This window comes from Phalacrocorax aristotelis, chromosome 1 (assembly GCF_949628215.1).
Source record: "Phalacrocorax aristotelis chromosome 1, bGulAri2.1, whole genome shotgun sequence".
Classification (NCBI taxonomy): domain Eukaryota; kingdom Metazoa; phylum Chordata; class Aves; order Suliformes; family Phalacrocoracidae; genus Phalacrocorax; species Phalacrocorax aristotelis.
In genome coordinates this window covers 95759606-95776809 of record NC_134276.1, presented here as the reverse complement: position 1 = coordinate 95776809, position 17204 = coordinate 95759606, and the positions used below count along the sequence as shown (strand labels likewise).

Below are 17204 nucleotides of genomic sequence, written 5' to 3'. Positions count from 1 at the left end.
GGGTCACTGCTGCACTTGCGCTGCTTCTTGCAAGGCTTGTCCTCCATTGGTTCAGGTGGTTCCTGCTATAGTAAATCCTATAATGTGCAACTCAAATGCTGGGTTGCAACAATTTAAAGGTATTTCCATTACAATCTCCACCCCTGGTCCTTTTGGACCAGTCTATAGGGTTTAACATTGCAATGAGCTCCCCTTGCCCCTGCTCTGGCTTGGACTTATCCACAGACTGCAGTCCCTTAGGGGCGTACCTGCTCCAAGTGGAGCCTTATCTATGAGCCACAGTCTCTCCAGGGGTACACCTGCTGTGGCATAGACTTATCCACAGCCACAGTCACTTTGAGGTGCACCTGTTCCAACATGGCCTTACCCACAGCCACAGTCCCTTCAAAAGTAAAGCTGCTCCAACGTGGCTTTAGCCATGGCTGCAGTCCCTCCAGGGGTGTACCTGCTCTGTCATGGGCTTATTGATGGCCACACACTTTGAGGTCCTCCAGCATGACCTCATGCACAACCACAGATGCTTCAAGGTATATCTTCTTCAGCATGGACTTATCCTTGGGACACAATCCCTTCAGAAGTATACCTGCTGCGGCACAGACATAACCACAGCCACAGACACTTTGAGGTGTACCTGCTTTGGCATGGGCTTATCTACAGACACTTTGGGGTACCCTGCTCCTGTATGGACTCATCCACAGGTCACAGTCCTTTTGACTCAGATTCACACTGGACTTCCAGCCTGTCCAGTATAGCAGCACAGAAACAGCAACAGTACCCTGGCCATCTGCCAGCCCAGGCGCCTGGCCATTGCTGTTATCGGAATGTTCCCAGGCACAGCAGAGTGAGGTGATAAGCAGGACAGCAAGCAGTGAAAGCCGCTAATGAGCACCGGACTCTAGTATGCAGTAAGGCAGGCAAGCCCCATGACAAGCACAGGAGCCTGCAAGTTAACGGCTAAACAGCAATAACAACTATAAATTCAATCTAGCACACTCCAGTCAAACCTGTTGTTATGTCAAACCCTTCGAGACCCACATTGGGCACCAAAAAGGACTATCGTGGTTTAATGCCAGCTGGCAGCTAAGCACCACACAGCTGCTCACTCACTCCCCACCTGGTGGGATGGGGAGAGAGTCAGAAGGTTAAAAGTGAGAAAACTCATGAACTGAGATAAAGACAGTTTAATAGATAAAGTCAAAGCCGTGCACTCAAGCAAAGCAAAACAAGGAATTAATTCACTCCTTCCCATGGACAGGCAGGTGTTCAGCCATCTCCAGGGAAGTAGGGCTCCATCATGCATAACAGTGACTTGGGAAAACATAGGCCATCATTCCGATGGTCCCCCCCTTTCTTCTTCTTCCCCCAGCTTTATATGCTGAGCATGACATCATACGGTATGGAATATCCCTTTAGTGAGTTGGGGTCAGCTGTTGTCATGGTTTAGCCCCAGCCAGCAACTAAGCACCGCGCAGCCACTCGCTCGTTCCCTCGACCCCAGTGGGATGGGGGAGAGAATCAGAAGAGCAGAAGTAAGAAAACTCATGCATTGAGATAAAAACAGTTTAATAATCAAAATAAAATAGTAATAGTAACAATGGTGGTGATGATGATGATGACAATATAAAGAAAAGGTAAATAATGAGAGAGAGAAATGAAACCCGGGGAGGGGAATAAGTGATGCAACCGCTCACCACCCGCCGACTGATGCCACCAGTCCCCGAGCCACAATCGCTGCTTCCCCCAGCCAACTCCCCCCAGTTAATATACTAAGCATGACATCATATGGTATGGAATATCTCTTTGGCCAGTTTAGATCACTGTCTTGGCTGTGCACCCTCCCCTCCTGAATTCTTGTGCATCTGGCAGAGCACGGGAAGCTGAAAAAGTCCTTGACTAGTGTACACGCTACTTAGCAACAACTAAAACATCTCCACATTACCCACAGTTTTTAGCACAAACCTAAAATGTAGCCCGTACTAGCTACTATAAAGAAAATTAACTCTATCCTAGCCAAAACCACGATCCCAGCTGTGCCCCTCCCAACTTCTCGTGCCCCCGAGCCTACTCACCGGTAGGGTGGGGTGAGAAACAGAAAAGGCCTTGACTCTGTGTAAGCACAGCTCAGCTGTAACTAAAAGGTTCCTGTATTATCAACACTGTTTTCAACACAAATCCAAAATATAGCTCTATGCTCCATCACATGTAACAGTTACTTGGGAAGACAAACACCATCACTCCAAAGGTCCCCCTCTTCCTTCTTCTTCCCCCATCTCTATATACTGAGCATGACGTCATATGGTGTGGGATATCCCTTTGGTCAGTTGGGGTCAGCTGTCCCGGCTGTGCCCCCTCCCAGCTTCTTGTGCACCCGGCAGAGCATGAGGAGCTGAAAAAGTCCTTGACTGGTGTAAGTGCTACTTAGCAACAACTAAAACAACTCCACATCATCAACGCTGTTTTTAGCACAAATCCAAAACACAGCCCCATACCAGCTACTATGATGAAAATTAACTGTATCCCAGATGAAACCAGGACAGGTCATTTGACATGTTACAGTGTAACTTTCAGCAGACCTCCCAAGATGCTTCAGGACTGTTTGCTCTTCAGTAGTATTGGTTTGCAGAGCCTGGCATTTTATCCTCAAATTTGGGAAAATTGATTGCAGGAAAAAATACATAAGCATTAAATATTTTCAAAAAATAGTAAAGATACCTGCTTTTGGTTTTTGGTCAGTAGTAATTGTTTCCTACAAGACAACACTCAAATCCTTTTCTGAGCCAGTTGATACATCTGGCCTTTAGCATCCTGAAGCACTGATTAACACAGTTGTGGAAATCCATAAGTATTTTCACTTGTCTGGTTGTTTTTTGGGTTTGTTTTGTTTTTTGGTTTTTTTTTTGTTGTTGTTCTAACTGCTACTCCTTTAATGTCACCCTCTGACAAAGATCATAGTCATACCTGTTCCCCTCTTCTGCGCCATACCTGCCATTATAGACTTGTGCTCCCTTTCAGATTTTAATTTCTGAGCTGAAGAGTTAATTTATTTAATGTAGTCTGTATAGAATTTGTATCATATAATTATACAATAGCACAATGGTGACTTCTCAGTTTTTCCCTCCTAATTTTAACAGTCTGTTTGCTATTTACTGCTGTTGAGCAGAGTTATATTTTTAATTTTTTTTAGGTTTGACTACCCCGAATATTTGTCATCTCCTTACTCTCATTCCAGATTGTAGTGTTAAACATGTTCATAAATGTATCTATTTGCAGATTCTTGGGGAATATCATGAAGGAAAAAGTCTATGTGTTTTTAAGTGTTCTTTCTGATTTGTAACCAGTTCTCAAAGAAGAATTAACATCTAACATTCTCGGGTTTCTTAGAGCTTTTAGTAAGTGACCTTGCTGAAGTCCAAGTACAGCATATCACCTTTGTCCCAGTGCTTCTCAGCTCTTCCAGAGAGCTCCTCTCTTATTGATTTTCTGGTACATAGCTTCCCCCAAACAAATCTATTCAGTTTTCCCTCAGGTACCTTATATACACTCAAGCTTGCCTAGTTTTATTTGTCTTTATAGGTGCTATGGATTTGCCTAATACAAGCATTAGACGGTAGCTCCCAAAATCTCTTTAAAAGATCTGGGTCATGTTTGATGCTTGTGTACAGAGGCTGGTTTAAGTAACAGATTATCCTGTACTGAAATGCTTTTGAAACATTTTAATGTGTAGCATGTAGTCCTGGGAAAGTGTTACTCTTCGATATTTCTTCTAAAATGTTGGGGTTTTTTTTGAAACCTTGTCTGCTGATATTGTACATGGCTTCCTTGGTGCTCCTTCTTTACAATCTGTAAAGAATGGCTGTTATGCAGAACACATCTGGTCAATGGAAATAGGTATGAGTGTTTAAGGCTTTCCTCTTGAAGAAAATACTGACTAGATTTCACTGTTAAAATATTAAAAACAAAAAAGCCCATGTAATACTATTCAGATGATGGACCAGAATCTTGAAAGTTGTACTGCAAGACTATTTTCCTGTTTCCTTTTATGTATTTAGTTGCTTACAAAATGATGTTATAGTAACTAAGTAAATGCTACATAATTTACAAAAGCATGCCCAGCATACTGCAGTGGTTTAGTTTTTGTCCTGTGGAACACATTTCTATTTGCCTTTGACTTTAAAATTCAACTTCACTTGTAGCATTGAAGCCCTGTACTATTACTTGGATCTTCAGAAGAGATCTGAGCTTATTTTTGCAGTCATACAGTATCCATGAACTGCAACCCTTGTAAATGAAAATTCTGTTTTAAACAGAACACTTTCTTCAAAATAATTTTAGAATTCAAATTTTGTTCAAGCCTCACTGTGTCATTAGTGTCCATCCTGTCCCATGTTCCCCATCCCACCCTTCCCAGCCTGGTGCCATAGAATCATAGAATGGTTTGGGTTGGAAGCGACCTTTAGAGGTCATCTAGTCCAACCACCCTGCAGTGAGCAGGGACATCTCCATCTAGATCTGGTTGCTCAGAGCCCCATCCAACCTGACCTTGAATGTTTCCAGGGATGGGGCATCCACAACCTCGCTGGGCAACCTGTGTCAGTGTTTCACCACCCTCATTGTAAAAAATGTTTTGCTTATATGCAGTCTAAATCTACCCTCCTTTAGTTTAAAACTATTGCCCCTTGTCCTGTCACAACAGGCCTTGCTAAAGAGATTGCCCCCATCCTTCCTATAGTTCCCCTTTAACTACTGAAAGGCTGCAATAAGGTCTCCTCGGAGCCTTCTCTTCTCCAGGCTAAACAACCCCAACTCTCTCAGCCTGTCCTCATAGGAGAGGTGCTCCAGCCCTCAGATAATTTTTGTAGCCTTCCTCCTCATGGCCTGCTCCAACAGTTCCATGTCCTTTCTGTGCTGAGGGCTCCAGACCAGAGCTGGATGCAGCACTCCAGGTTGGGTCTCACCAGAGCAGAGTAGAGGACAGAATCACCTCCCTCAACCTGCTGGCCACACTTCTTTTGATGCAGCCCGGGATACAGTTGCTTTCTGGGATGTGAGTGCACATTGTTGGCTCATGTCCAGCTTTTCATCCCCCAGCACCCCCGAGTCCTTCTCTGCAGGGCTTCTCTCAATCCCTTCATCCCGCAGCCTGTATTGATATCGGACATTACCCTGACCCGGGTGCAGAACCTTGCACTTGGCCTTATTGAACCTCATGAGGTTCTCACAGGCCCACTTCTCCAGCTTGTCTACCTCTCTTTGGATGACATCCCATCATTCTGGTGCGTCAACTGCACCACTCAGCTTGGTGTCATCTGCAGACTTGCAGAGGATGAACTCGATCCCACTGTCTATGTCATTGATGAAGATATTAAACAGTACTGGTCCCAGTATGGGCCCCTGAGGGACACCACTCATCACCAGTCTCCATCTGGACATTGAGCCATTGACCTCTACCCTTTGGATGTGGCAATCCAGCTAATTCCTTATCCAGCAAACAGTCCACCCATCAAATCCATATCTCCCCAGTTTAGAGAGAAAGATGCTGTGGGGGACCATGTCAAAAGCCTTACAGAATTCCAGATAGATGGCATCTGTAGCTCTTCCCTTGTCCACTGATGTAGTCACTCCATCATAGAAGGCCACTAGGTTGGCCAGACAGGACTTGCCTTTTGTGAAGCCATGCTGGCTGCCTCAAATCACCTCCCTGTCCTCTGTGTGCCTTAGCATAGATTCTAGGAGGATCTGTTCTATGATCTTCCCAGGCACAGAGGTGCAGGGCCCTCCTTTCTACCCTTTTTAAAGATGGGCATAATGTTTCCCTTCTTCCAGTCCCCAGGGTCTTCACCTGACTGCCATGACTTTTCAGATATCATAGTGAGTGGCTTGGTAACTGCATCAGCCAGGTCCCCTCAGGACTCTGGGATGCATCTCATGAGGTCCCATAGACTGGTGTATATGCAAGTTCCTCAGATAGTCATGAACCTGATCTTCCTTTATAGTGGGAGGGGTTTATCCCCCTGGTCTCCATCCTGTGGTCCAAGTGTTATCAATCAACTATTCACAGTAAATGGCACATGATTGATGACACATGATCAGTGTCATCAATCAACTATTCAGAGTAAAAGAAATATAGGCAGAGAAAGAAAGATGAGATAACGTATATATCTTGTGAAATGATGGTTTATAAACTCCACTAGATTTACCAGAGTTGATGTAACTATGTGGAACTACTATACTGCATAGGAGAATTGCAGAGGACAAGCAACATGCTATTCCTTGCACTATACAAATACAGAGCAAAGACAATTATTGCTTCAGTGTACATATAATAGGATGACAAGATGATGGATAAAAGATGGTGAAAAAATATTACACAATTTTTGTGAGAATCAGTTAGAAATTATTGTACAAATATCTTAATAGTATGCTGAAATTTTTAAGAAAAAATGCGGTTACCATCATACTTTTATGAAAATTACATGTTTGTAGGAATCTCTCGCTTGAAGATTAAGAAACACTACCCTTTTTTGTAAATAAAATAAGATAAAATACACTGGCTAATCACTGTAATTTAACATGTTTATACCCAGTTTCACCAAAGCTGAATGGAGTAAAATCACATAAAAATTAAAACAAGTTTATATCTAGCAGAGGTGAAGTGTTACCTTTACTTTGTTCAATAGGAGTTTTATGAGTAGCATCTGTAAAACCACAATATTGTACATAATTAGTAAAAATCCACAAGTTCTGACACAGATTTGGTATAAAAAGTCACATGATCCATCAGAGAAGTTATTGGTAGTTGTATTAAAACCAACTTCTTTACGCCAGCTTACTTGAGCAATATTGTTTGTATGTGTTCAGGATAATAAATCCTTATTTTATGGAGCTTAACATCTAGTGTCTAATTAGTTCACTTTTCTGGCTTGTCATGGCAGACATTTAAGTTGTTTTTTGTATAACAGCCTCTTTACTCATCTTTGGGTCTAACAACCCCCACCTTCAGCCCCTTGTTTTTTAAACAATGTTGCAGTTTGAAATTTTTATTTGTGCCTAAATACATAAACCTGTTTGGTTTTAATCTGAGAATACAGTTGTATCTATGGGACATTGCTGTTACATTGCTGTTTACATAGGATCAGCAATTATCTGGATTATTTTAATCACGGGAGAAGGGAAGGTCTGTGCTGGGGAGGAATTATGCAGCTGAAATGCATGGCTTTGGATATCTGTAAGTAGACCAGAGACTGAGCCTGAGCAAAGATCAGAGCTTATGTGTCAGGTATTCACAAGAACTATTTTTCCTATTCTGTTCTTTATGCTCAGTTCTGTGAGTTTATTATGCTTGTTGAACTACTTTGTGTAGCTGCAGTCACCAAATTTGTCAGACTTTGAAGGAAATATAAGGTAACTGAAAATACCCATATGTCATCTCTCCTCCTTTAATTCTTAATTTTCTGAAAGCATTGCTTACTTTTTCTCAGGTGTTCAACCTTGACATTCATTAAAATGTTGAAAATATAATAAGGGGCTTAGGAGGCTTGAATATTTTAATTTTTCTGTTTAATAGAACAAAGTGTATCTATTGTAATTATAACTGAATTAATGGAAGTCGTATTCTTCATTTTTAAGCCGCATATGTTGCTAAATTCTCAAATGTTTTCTTGGGAAAAATACTTCTGTAAATGTAGTTAAAATGCTGATCTCTTTGAAACCTATTAAAACAGAAAATTACATAAAATCTGTGATGGTTTATATAGCTCTTTAAAATAGGACACAATTTACTTTTTGCAAAATTCATCTTTTAATCACATACACAAGTTGGTACTGTTAATGTCTATATACAAGATTCCTTATACAGGTTCAAACCACTTTGTGGAAATCTCCTTAAACGGTTAGTGTTCTAGTTTAGTCCAACAGAAGATGTCAGAGAACTTCCTGTTTTGTTTTCCTGGATAAACAAGAGTGAAATACTTCTGAAAAGTAACTTCTCATTTTCACAAACAGAAGTAAGACTTCTCATTTCTTAACAGGAAGAAAGAGTCAGGGTTAGTAGCTGTATAGTATTGCCATTGATACATCTTAAATTGATGTCCTGAAGTGACAGAAAGTAGTATCCAGTCATTTAAACAATCAAATCAGAGACTTCTTCTTTAAAAAACTTGAGTTTTTTAAAGTGGTAGTAGATAATCGCTCTTGTGTATATTGTCCAAGTTTTATTTCTGAAGTGCTTTCCAGGGTAAAGCTTGAATCTCCATGAAGTCTTCTGCAAATAAGTTGGAATACAGTCTTACGGACACTTCTAGACATTAGGAAATACATAACTGGGTCTAAGCAGCTGTTAAAAGATGAAAATATGAGCATCACCTCATTGCATTTGTGAATGATTTCCTTCCAATAACAAGGTGGATTTTGTAACTGTGATGTAATGTAGACAAAACGGAACATGTGGTACGGAACAAAACAGATGGTGAAAATAATGAGTACAATGAAGGAATTCCTTGCTGTCTGGGTGTATTTTCCTGCATTGGGAAAATCTGCTCTTTTCTTCGAAATTTTCAGAAGGTTCTTGGCAATTTTAACATACGAAAGTATCAAAAGAAAAAAAACTATCCAAAAAATTACTACAATAATATAATTTAAAATTGCTTCTGTCATTGCGTCCTGTTTATTTCGGTAATGAAAGCACAGAGTAGAATTTCTGTCCTCACTCTTAAAGAAAGATGGTGCAACCACCATTATAAATCCTGCTAGTGCAAATGCCCACACGGTGCAACAAATATGTATACTTCGTGTAGTACTTAACATTTTAGGGTGCTTCACAGACTTATTTATTTTTACATAACGATCTAGACTAATTAGTCCCAACAGTACTATGCTAATATACATGTTCATATAAAATAGAGTTCCTACAATCTTGCATAAAATCAGTCCAAACATCCAGGTGTTTTTGGAAACATGATAGAGTATTCGGAAGGGAAGACAGAAGATCAGCAAAAGGTCTGCAATGGCTACATTTACCAAGTAAACTTGGATAGAATTCCTTTTCTGATGAATGCACAGGAAAGCAAACAAGGCTACAACATTTCCAACCAACCCAATGACAAAAATAATAGAGTAAAAAACTGTCAAAGCAAGTGACAGTGAGTTGTCATCCATGGGACAACTGTCATTGTTTTGAATTTCTGAGGCATTTATGGCTACGTTAGTTTGGTTACTCCAGAAGACTTCTTTGTATGGCAGAGTGGTCAGTAAATCAGCTGAAGCTGCAGCCATCATTTGTGAGGACTTTTTTAGCTGTTCTGTAGGGATGCAAAGAGAAATTTTCAGAATTAGATTGCCATGGGACCATTTTCAGGTTTGCTTGCTTTATTGCATACAGTCATGTGGTATGAACATAAAAGGCAATAACTAAAAAAAGTAAATGCACCAAAGTATCTCTGTAGCTGAGTAGAAGGAGGGCTTTTAGCCAGATATCATGCCTAGAATAATCGGCTCCGTTTTTCTTCACATGAAGTAGGCAAGAACAGACAGTACAGAGCGCTCACACAGATAACTATTTTTGTAATTGCATCTTTATTACTGCCTTGTATTGTTTTAAAAATCAACTGTTCTGTTTTGCTGAAAATTTTAGAATATTTTTTCCTTTATAAGTACAAATATTTTTTTTAAGTTCTGATGTTAGGATTAGTCTTTCTGACACGGTAAACTTTAATTAAGATGCAAAATAGGGTAAGCATGGCTAAGTGAAGTATCCTCAGTGTTGATACAAATTACCTAGAAATATATCAAAACAATTTAAAACTCATTTTTAAAAGTACCCAGGGTCTCTTGCATGCAAGTCACTAGTTTTCAATTAGAAAAGCAATTGTCAATTAATATTTATTTGTCTATGTAATCTGTTATAAGTAACACTGTGGGTCAGTACTCTTAGAGTGGCTTGTTTTTAATAATTTATATCTTTATGTAAATTGAAGTATTTTTTCCTTTCCTTGACTGTTAAAAAATCAATATTACACAAAGAAACTAATATTGGCTGGAAACCACATTAATGCAGTAACAGGTTGTTTTCACATCTTCCCTTTTTTTCATTGTTTTCCTTGCTTTCATTTAAAAGTTTTTAATTTCACTAAGCTTATTTTTGACCAGGAAGGTATAATCTGGAAGATAAAGGTCAGCTTTGATCAAAGAAGGAAAACCAAAAAATGTGTGTTTACAAGAGTAGAATCACAGCCTGTGTAGAATCAGTTTAGAGAGGTGGGTAAGACTAATTAGTAATGATACAATATTGTCCTCAATTTGTATAAAGTAGTAATAAAAGATTTCATAAATAAGTTTATTTAGATTTTTTTTAAAAGGGGCAAGGTTTTTTCCACTAATCTCACAAAAACTTCAGAATTGATTTTGGTACTCTGAACTTCATTGTCTAACAACAGTAACAAGAGAAAACAACAAAATTTGCATGCTAGGTCTTAAAAATGCAAATGTGTGATATAGCTACAGCAGTGAAAATGGTAGTATTTCAGGTAAAATTCTTAGTAAGGCCTAAGATACATACAGAACCTGAATTACTGGGAGGACAGTCTAAAATATTTTAACATCCTACATTGGCTGATCTTACAATGGCATTTAATTTGCATGATATGTTAGCAGTGTTAAAAATATTTCCTTTTTCATATTTGGTATTTCATATTGTCAGGGCAAGAAGTAATTTTGAAAGTTTATTAAAAACATGATGCTTTCAGATACATCTTGAAACCTATCTACTACTATAATTTCTTGTTTATGTTTCTTTTCTATAAAAATGCTTAACATCATGACTTGCATAAGTAGCAGCAAGTTTTAGGTCAACAAGAGAGAGAAAAGTTAATTACGCTGCAAATGTATTAGAAACAACTTTTAGCTATCGTAAGTTTTGTCATCTGTAAGCAAGCAGGCATGCTTAAACATAGGTATATTTAAGAAAGGGTTTGAAGGTCAGTAGTACCTTTGCAGTTAAGAAAAATTTTAATAGAAATTTATTTTACTATAGCTTGAATATAAAAAAAGCCACTTACCATTTGTATATTGAGAACTACTGCTGATTTTCAAAACTGCTGGTGAAGGCAGGGAGGAGTAACATGCAAGTCCTCTTATTAGAAAGCTAAAGTATCAGCTTCTCTATGAAAGTGATAAGAATCAGCTGACATAGTGCAATCAGCAACATGGGGAAGTTCAGCTAGCACTGCAACTCTTTTTTTAAAAGATGTTTTTATCTAGCAAAACTCAGTCTATTGAAAAGATCAATTTTGCTGTTAATTTGGGCTTTCCTGGGAGAAGTTCTATAATAAAGTTTTACCTGATTTTTACTCTGAATTGGAGATTTGGATTTTTTCCTCAGAAACATTTTTTCTGGTGAGCAGCATCAGTGGCTTTCTTTTTGGACGATAATCCAAATGTTGGTACAACCTGTCTTCTTTTTAATACTGTCATGGAAATACTATCACTTTTTCAAATGTAGGGTGAAGAGAAGTGAACACCACAGTGAAATGGTACATTTTGCTTATGTTGGTGTAGTTCTCCCATCTATCTTCCTCCTTGTCTGGGGTTAGAAATTTGAGGTTGATTTTTTTCACTCGAAATGACAGCAATGAGAATGTGAAAGTGCTCAGTGTGCAGCTTAGCAATTTCAATAAAGTAGAAGTGAAATACAATATTCAGAGTTAATACCACCTGGTAATACCATTTAAAATAGGATGTAAGGGATTGAAAATTACATTCATAAATTGCAAATTTAGAAATGGATTCTAGAAGTCCTGATAGAAAGTAGCCTAAATGTAATTATCATCTCAAGAACATTGTCTTGACTTAGTATTCTCCTTAGCATTTGAAATGAAAATTTCCATGTTAACTTTCTTAATATATCATCTGTTTAGGAATCAAGCTTTTATGGGATTCTGCAGATTTCAGTTAGAATTGTAAAAAGGCTATGTATATCTTGCCTGAAGGTGCTTGTTCTCATACAGTTTGAACTTTTTAAAAGAAAACATGGGCCGTTACAGATGATGACTTTACAGGTAGTCAGACTGAGCTTGTTGGAGCTCCTTTCCACTATTTTGAGTTTCTAGTTTTGTAATTTAAGCAGTAATATATTCTCAAGAAGCGATATACAAATCTGACAGTCTTCCTTTTAAATAATACGGTTGACTGCAAAGGGAGGCTTTGAGTAAATGCAAGAAGTTGCTCTATATTAAATGCAGTAGTTTGGCGATGTGTGTTAAATACTAAATTGTGTTTTAATAGGTTTTGTCTGTATGTTGCTTCCTCCTACACCATCCAAACTGTTGTATAATACTATTCAATTTTTATACATTACACCTCACTCTTGTTAGGTGAAAAACTGTCTCTGGAATCCAGTTCAGAAAAACCGAGCTATTTTCCCCCTCACTGGAATATTTATTAGAAACATCACAGGGGTGTTCCTTTTCTTTTCTGCAGTTGGAAAGTGATCCGTGAATTCTGTGATTAAGGCTCAAAATAGTTTTATGTTCTCTGTGTGAAGGATAAGATCCCACAAAGTGTATCGTAGGCAGGATGTTTCTGCTGGAGGATTGAAACAGTGTAAGGCTTAAGGGTGAAAGGTTAAAAAAAAAAAAAGCAATACCAGGTAAGAAATTATAGGTGTTTATCTCCATTTTATTATGATTTCACTTTGTGTTCCATGCGACTTCTGTTAAGTCCTGGAAGGATTTTACTGTGCCTGGGAATTTGAAAGGGAAGTCAATGAGGAAGGAGAAGTCCATGCCAGAAAAAAAAAATATCTGAACTTAAGAAATTCTTTCAAAAAGACCCAAAGATTCTAGCTTCTGTTTGCAAATTTATAAAAATAAATTCTAAAATGCAAATTTTATTTCTCAAACAATCTGATAATTTCTCTGTGTTTTTGTCTTTTCAGCCACACTGTGTACTGCTTGCTTCAAAAGAGAATTCAGCCCCAGTAAAGCTTGGTGGCTTTGGGGTAGCAATTCAGTTAGGAGAGTCTGGGCTAGTTGCTGGAGGTAAGAAATGTTCCTTTGAAGTTATATGATGTATGCATGTGGTACAGCAGAGTTCTTCCGACACAGAGTGGCCTACAAAACAAGAGCTCAAAAATAATCTTTCACTAAAGACTTCCTTAACATTATAAATGCATACAGTTAATCTAGTAGATGTAACATTCTTGTGCATACATATACTGAGTATTAAATCCCTCTAAATGTTACTCAACAGGAGCTGACACTGATTTGATCAAAATAAAATTGGAAAAAAGCAAAGAATTTTTTATTTTAATACAAACTTTGGCATAATTCTCCCATGCTTGGCAAAGCAAATCGTATAAAAATGCTGTCAGGATTGAAATGTATGCCAAAGCAATTGAGTAAGGACTTACTACAGCATCCTCAATGCTCCCTTATGTTTCTTAGGCAATTTTTATCAGAATGCTACACTGTTTAATAGCAAAATCTTACTAGTTTTCACATATGACTCTTCTGTGTTTTAATATTTAATTGTAATTATTGCATAAGGCATCAATATCTTGATACGTATGTATATTTTTTGACTGTGTTTTGTTTTCTGTGGATTTTATTTCCTCTAGCTGCCTTCCATATTGTTCCAGACAATAGGGTTATGCTTTAATCAGCCTGCACAGATGAAGACCCAATCAATTTTCTGATGCTTTCATTGCCAGAGTAGGAGACCACAACAAAAGATGATGTTCATTTTACTTTTTTTTTCTTCAAAACGAGTAACTTTCAGTACCATGCTTCTTCAAAAACTCAGATTTCCTAATCTAATTACTTTAAGATCTGTGTCCATTTGGCTTTTGTATGCTCTTTAAAATAAAAAGCAAATCCAATATAAGTATACCAACAGTTTCCATTCTCTTCCAGATATCACTAGTACCCTGCAAATATCCAGGTATCTTATTACCTAGAGACCTAGATACATCTTTTCAAAGGAAATACCCGTTCAGTTAAGCTGCTCTTTCCTTAATAAAAAGGTCACTCCTTTCTTTACTTTTCCTGAGTTCCTCAAATTTTTTGTACCTCAGCCACTGCTTTTTTTAGTGATAGTTCCTACACTTTTCTTTATGATTCCCTCATTTTTCTTCTTTGTATTCTCACTGAGCAACTTTATCCATTTCTTCTGTTTCAGCTGCTCTTCTGGAGGTAGTCAGATACAGTGTCCTTTCTTTCAGACTACTAGCTGTCTTGCAAGAAACCTCAAGTTCAACTTGGAAAAAAAATCCTGCATTTTTCCCCAAATTTGTCATGTCCTTCCTTTCCTGTTGCCATTCACTGTTCTGCAATCCCACTCATCGTTCATGTGCTCAACCTCCATGCAGTTATCAGTACTGGTCTGATCTTTCTTATTCTTTGTAAAAATGTTTTCATTCCTTTCTGGTTCTGTTTGCAGTATGTAGAGAAGCTTTTCTTAAGCATCATCAGTGTAATAGTTCTTTATATCTGTATCTTTTGTTTCATCCATCTCAACTCCTGCCATACCAGTCTGCCTTCATTTTTTTCCTCTCTCTCTCAACTGTCATTTCCAATTTACATTTATTTCATTAGCACTTGTTACTTTCAGCTTCAAATTTCTCTAGCTTTAAGGGATACCCAGAGCAATTCCACTTCAGTTATATACAAGGGAAGGTCTCAGTTCTACTACTTGTTTCAAGCTTTCTCCTTAACAGACTCCTTATCTCTTTCTTCTCCTCTTCCATTCCAGTCTTTATACCACAAACTGCATCTGTTGTCTGGCAGGTCTTTTCCCTTCCAGAGTCCTACCTGAAGGTATATTACTAGACAGTCCCCTACACAGCACTTGCAAGATTTGGTTTCTTCAGTCTTACAACATCACCCCATACGTGTTATAGAAAAGTTAACAATACTGTCTGTTTGTTTGCACTGGGCTGCATATTTCTTTTAAAAATTGTTTATCTATGTATATGTTTAAGTAAGTTGTCTATATGCCCTAAGGATACGTTTTGTTCTGTAATAAGAATAATAGTAGTAATAAATTACAGGTGCTACTTATTTCTCAGCTGTCTCCTAAATGAAGTAGGAACTCCCCTTATAGAGAAGTTTGACCAGTATAATAACCAACCTGTTCACTTTCACATTCTTTTTCTAATTTTTAGTGAAAAACATTGATTCAGCTTAACATAATCAATTATTTCCCTTTCAGCATGGCAATTCCTGTATTTGGTGGTTAACACATCAAAAAAGAAATACTCTGTTAAATAAGGGCTATTATGGCATTAAGGTTCTCTTACTGATTCTAAAACCCCCGTGCTTCTAACCCATTTCAGTTCTCAGTACACCTTAAAATTTTCACAATACTGAAAACACACTGCCTTATATTTACAGGAAGTGCAATACTTATTAATCTTTCTGTATCTAGGTAATGTGTATTACCACAATACCCCAGCAAAATATACCCATTACTAGTGTAAACCCCCCTGTAGATGACCCTGGTATTCAAGAACAGAAGTCTTTCCTCTTTATTTTATGTTGCTGGGAGTAGTTTTTAAACCAGAAAAGTCAGCTTTCCTTTAGAAAAAGCATGTCAACACTGAAAGTAATGTAACTGTAGTAAAGTTGAACTGATGGGACTCTTCCCTTATTCTTGCATAAAAACCCAGCCGTTATGCAAAAACTCTTCAATATCTACGATGATCACCCTCTTTTGTGGTAGTATTTTTCTCCTGAAATAGGAGTTGCTACATCTAAAACATTCATGTGTTACCAATGTTCTAAAAATATTTTTATTTTTGCTTTCATGCATTTGCCTTTGTGCCATTTAGCTTACCTTTTTACATTGAAACACCTGTGCCAGACAAGACCAGACTGTGTGTAGCCCAGGAGAACACTAATAGAAAGGAATTTTCTCCCTCAATGTCTTCAAAGCCTCCCTTCTAGGGTACAGCTTTTGCTTTGTTTGGGATGACAGAATTTTTTTACCAAAAAAAAAAAAAAAAAACCCACAAAGTTTTGTTAAGTTTTTACAAAAAAAAACTTAACAAAAGACATATTTTTTTCCACTGTGCGTAAATTGTTTGGGGGAGGAAGGGATTTTTGTAATAAAGTTCAACGAAGTCCCAGGCATTGAAAGTAGACCAATCTTTTGATTTAAGTCCAAAGATAGATTTGTGTTGTTTAGAAGGATTATAACTAGTGTTCTCTTGAGCAGATAGAGGGCTATTTAACAGAATTATAAGGGAGCTCATGATAACAAGCTATGACATCACACTAGATGTCTTTAATGAAAATGTCTGTGGAATAGATTTTAGGAACATCACTGTGTTTTAACAGCTAACAACCCAATGGAGTTTCTTTTTAAGGGAGTTTAATTATTGTTATGTAGGTGTCGAAAAAAGGACATAGCCATAACTCATTTTTCATAAGACCAGAGGGAAATGTAAGGAAATACTTCTTGTTCCACTGTGTTTGCCCATAAGATGCAACACAATGAATAAGAAGCATGTGTCATCTTCTGAGTCATAAGCAATTTTTTCATGAGCTACCAGTCTCTGAAGGTCTCTTCATGCAGTTCTTGTGATCAGAAGTGGAAAATTTTGCTAAGTGTATTCATTTGAAGCATTGGAGTAGGTACTTTGAGATGGAATTCTGGCAGTATACACAGTAGTTACAGATCATCGTAATTTATAAGTGAACTCTTTTATGGAACAGAATGTAGACAGGAAACAGTTCATGTTTGCATGGTTATGATGCAGCTGGAGTAGTGGAACCACTGGGAAGTCAGTGATTTAATGGAGCAATCTCACATTATGGTCTCTGTCTTCTTCCTTGAACAATTTTTCTTTTAGAATGTGGTATGAATTGTCGCAATATATTCTTAAATAAATGTGACATCAGATTTATCAAGAAGCATCTTGGATGCTAAATCCTGGGATTTTTAGCTAGTATATGGTACAAGTCTGACAGAACAAAAGCCATTGAGTCCGTAAGAGCTATTTCCTCCGTTTAATCTACTTATTTTCTCCTGGTTTCAACTAGTGCAAAATATGTATAGGCCTAAGCGGTATGAGGTTCTATTCAAGTCTTATTTATGGATAGTTAGCTGCTTTTCACCTTTTACCTTTGGAAGCTAAATGTCACAGCAAGATGTCATCGGTACCATGATGCTAATCTGGTCCAGTATTGATTTTTATATATTATTAGTTACCT

General features: G+C 37.8%; 2 protein-coding genes across 5 annotated transcripts in view; one reads left to right on the top strand and one right to left on the bottom strand.

Annotated features, from left to right (window-relative positions):
- Positions 1-17204, top strand: part of CASK (calcium/calmodulin dependent serine protein kinase) — a 229042-nt gene that overhangs the window by 120927 nt on the left and 90911 nt on the right. For all 4 annotated transcript variants that reach the window (XM_075098335.1, XM_075098326.1, XM_075098319.1 and 1 more), the window contains exon 6: positions 12929-13031. In XM_075098335.1, coding sequence (XP_074954436.1) covers positions 12929-13031 — 103 coding nt within the window. The remainder of the gene's footprint in view (positions 1-12928; positions 13032-17204) is intronic.
- GPR34 (G protein-coupled receptor 34) lies at positions 6074-11136 on the bottom strand. The gene is made up of 2 exons (XM_075098344.1): positions 11052-11136; positions 6074-9296 (listed from the first exon to the last, which is right to left on the bottom strand). Exon 2 carries the CDS (start codon positions 9271-9273, stop codon positions 8128-8130), a length of 1146 nt encoding a protein of 381 aa, XP_074954445.1. The 5' UTR covers positions 9274-9296; positions 11052-11136; the 3' UTR covers positions 6074-8127.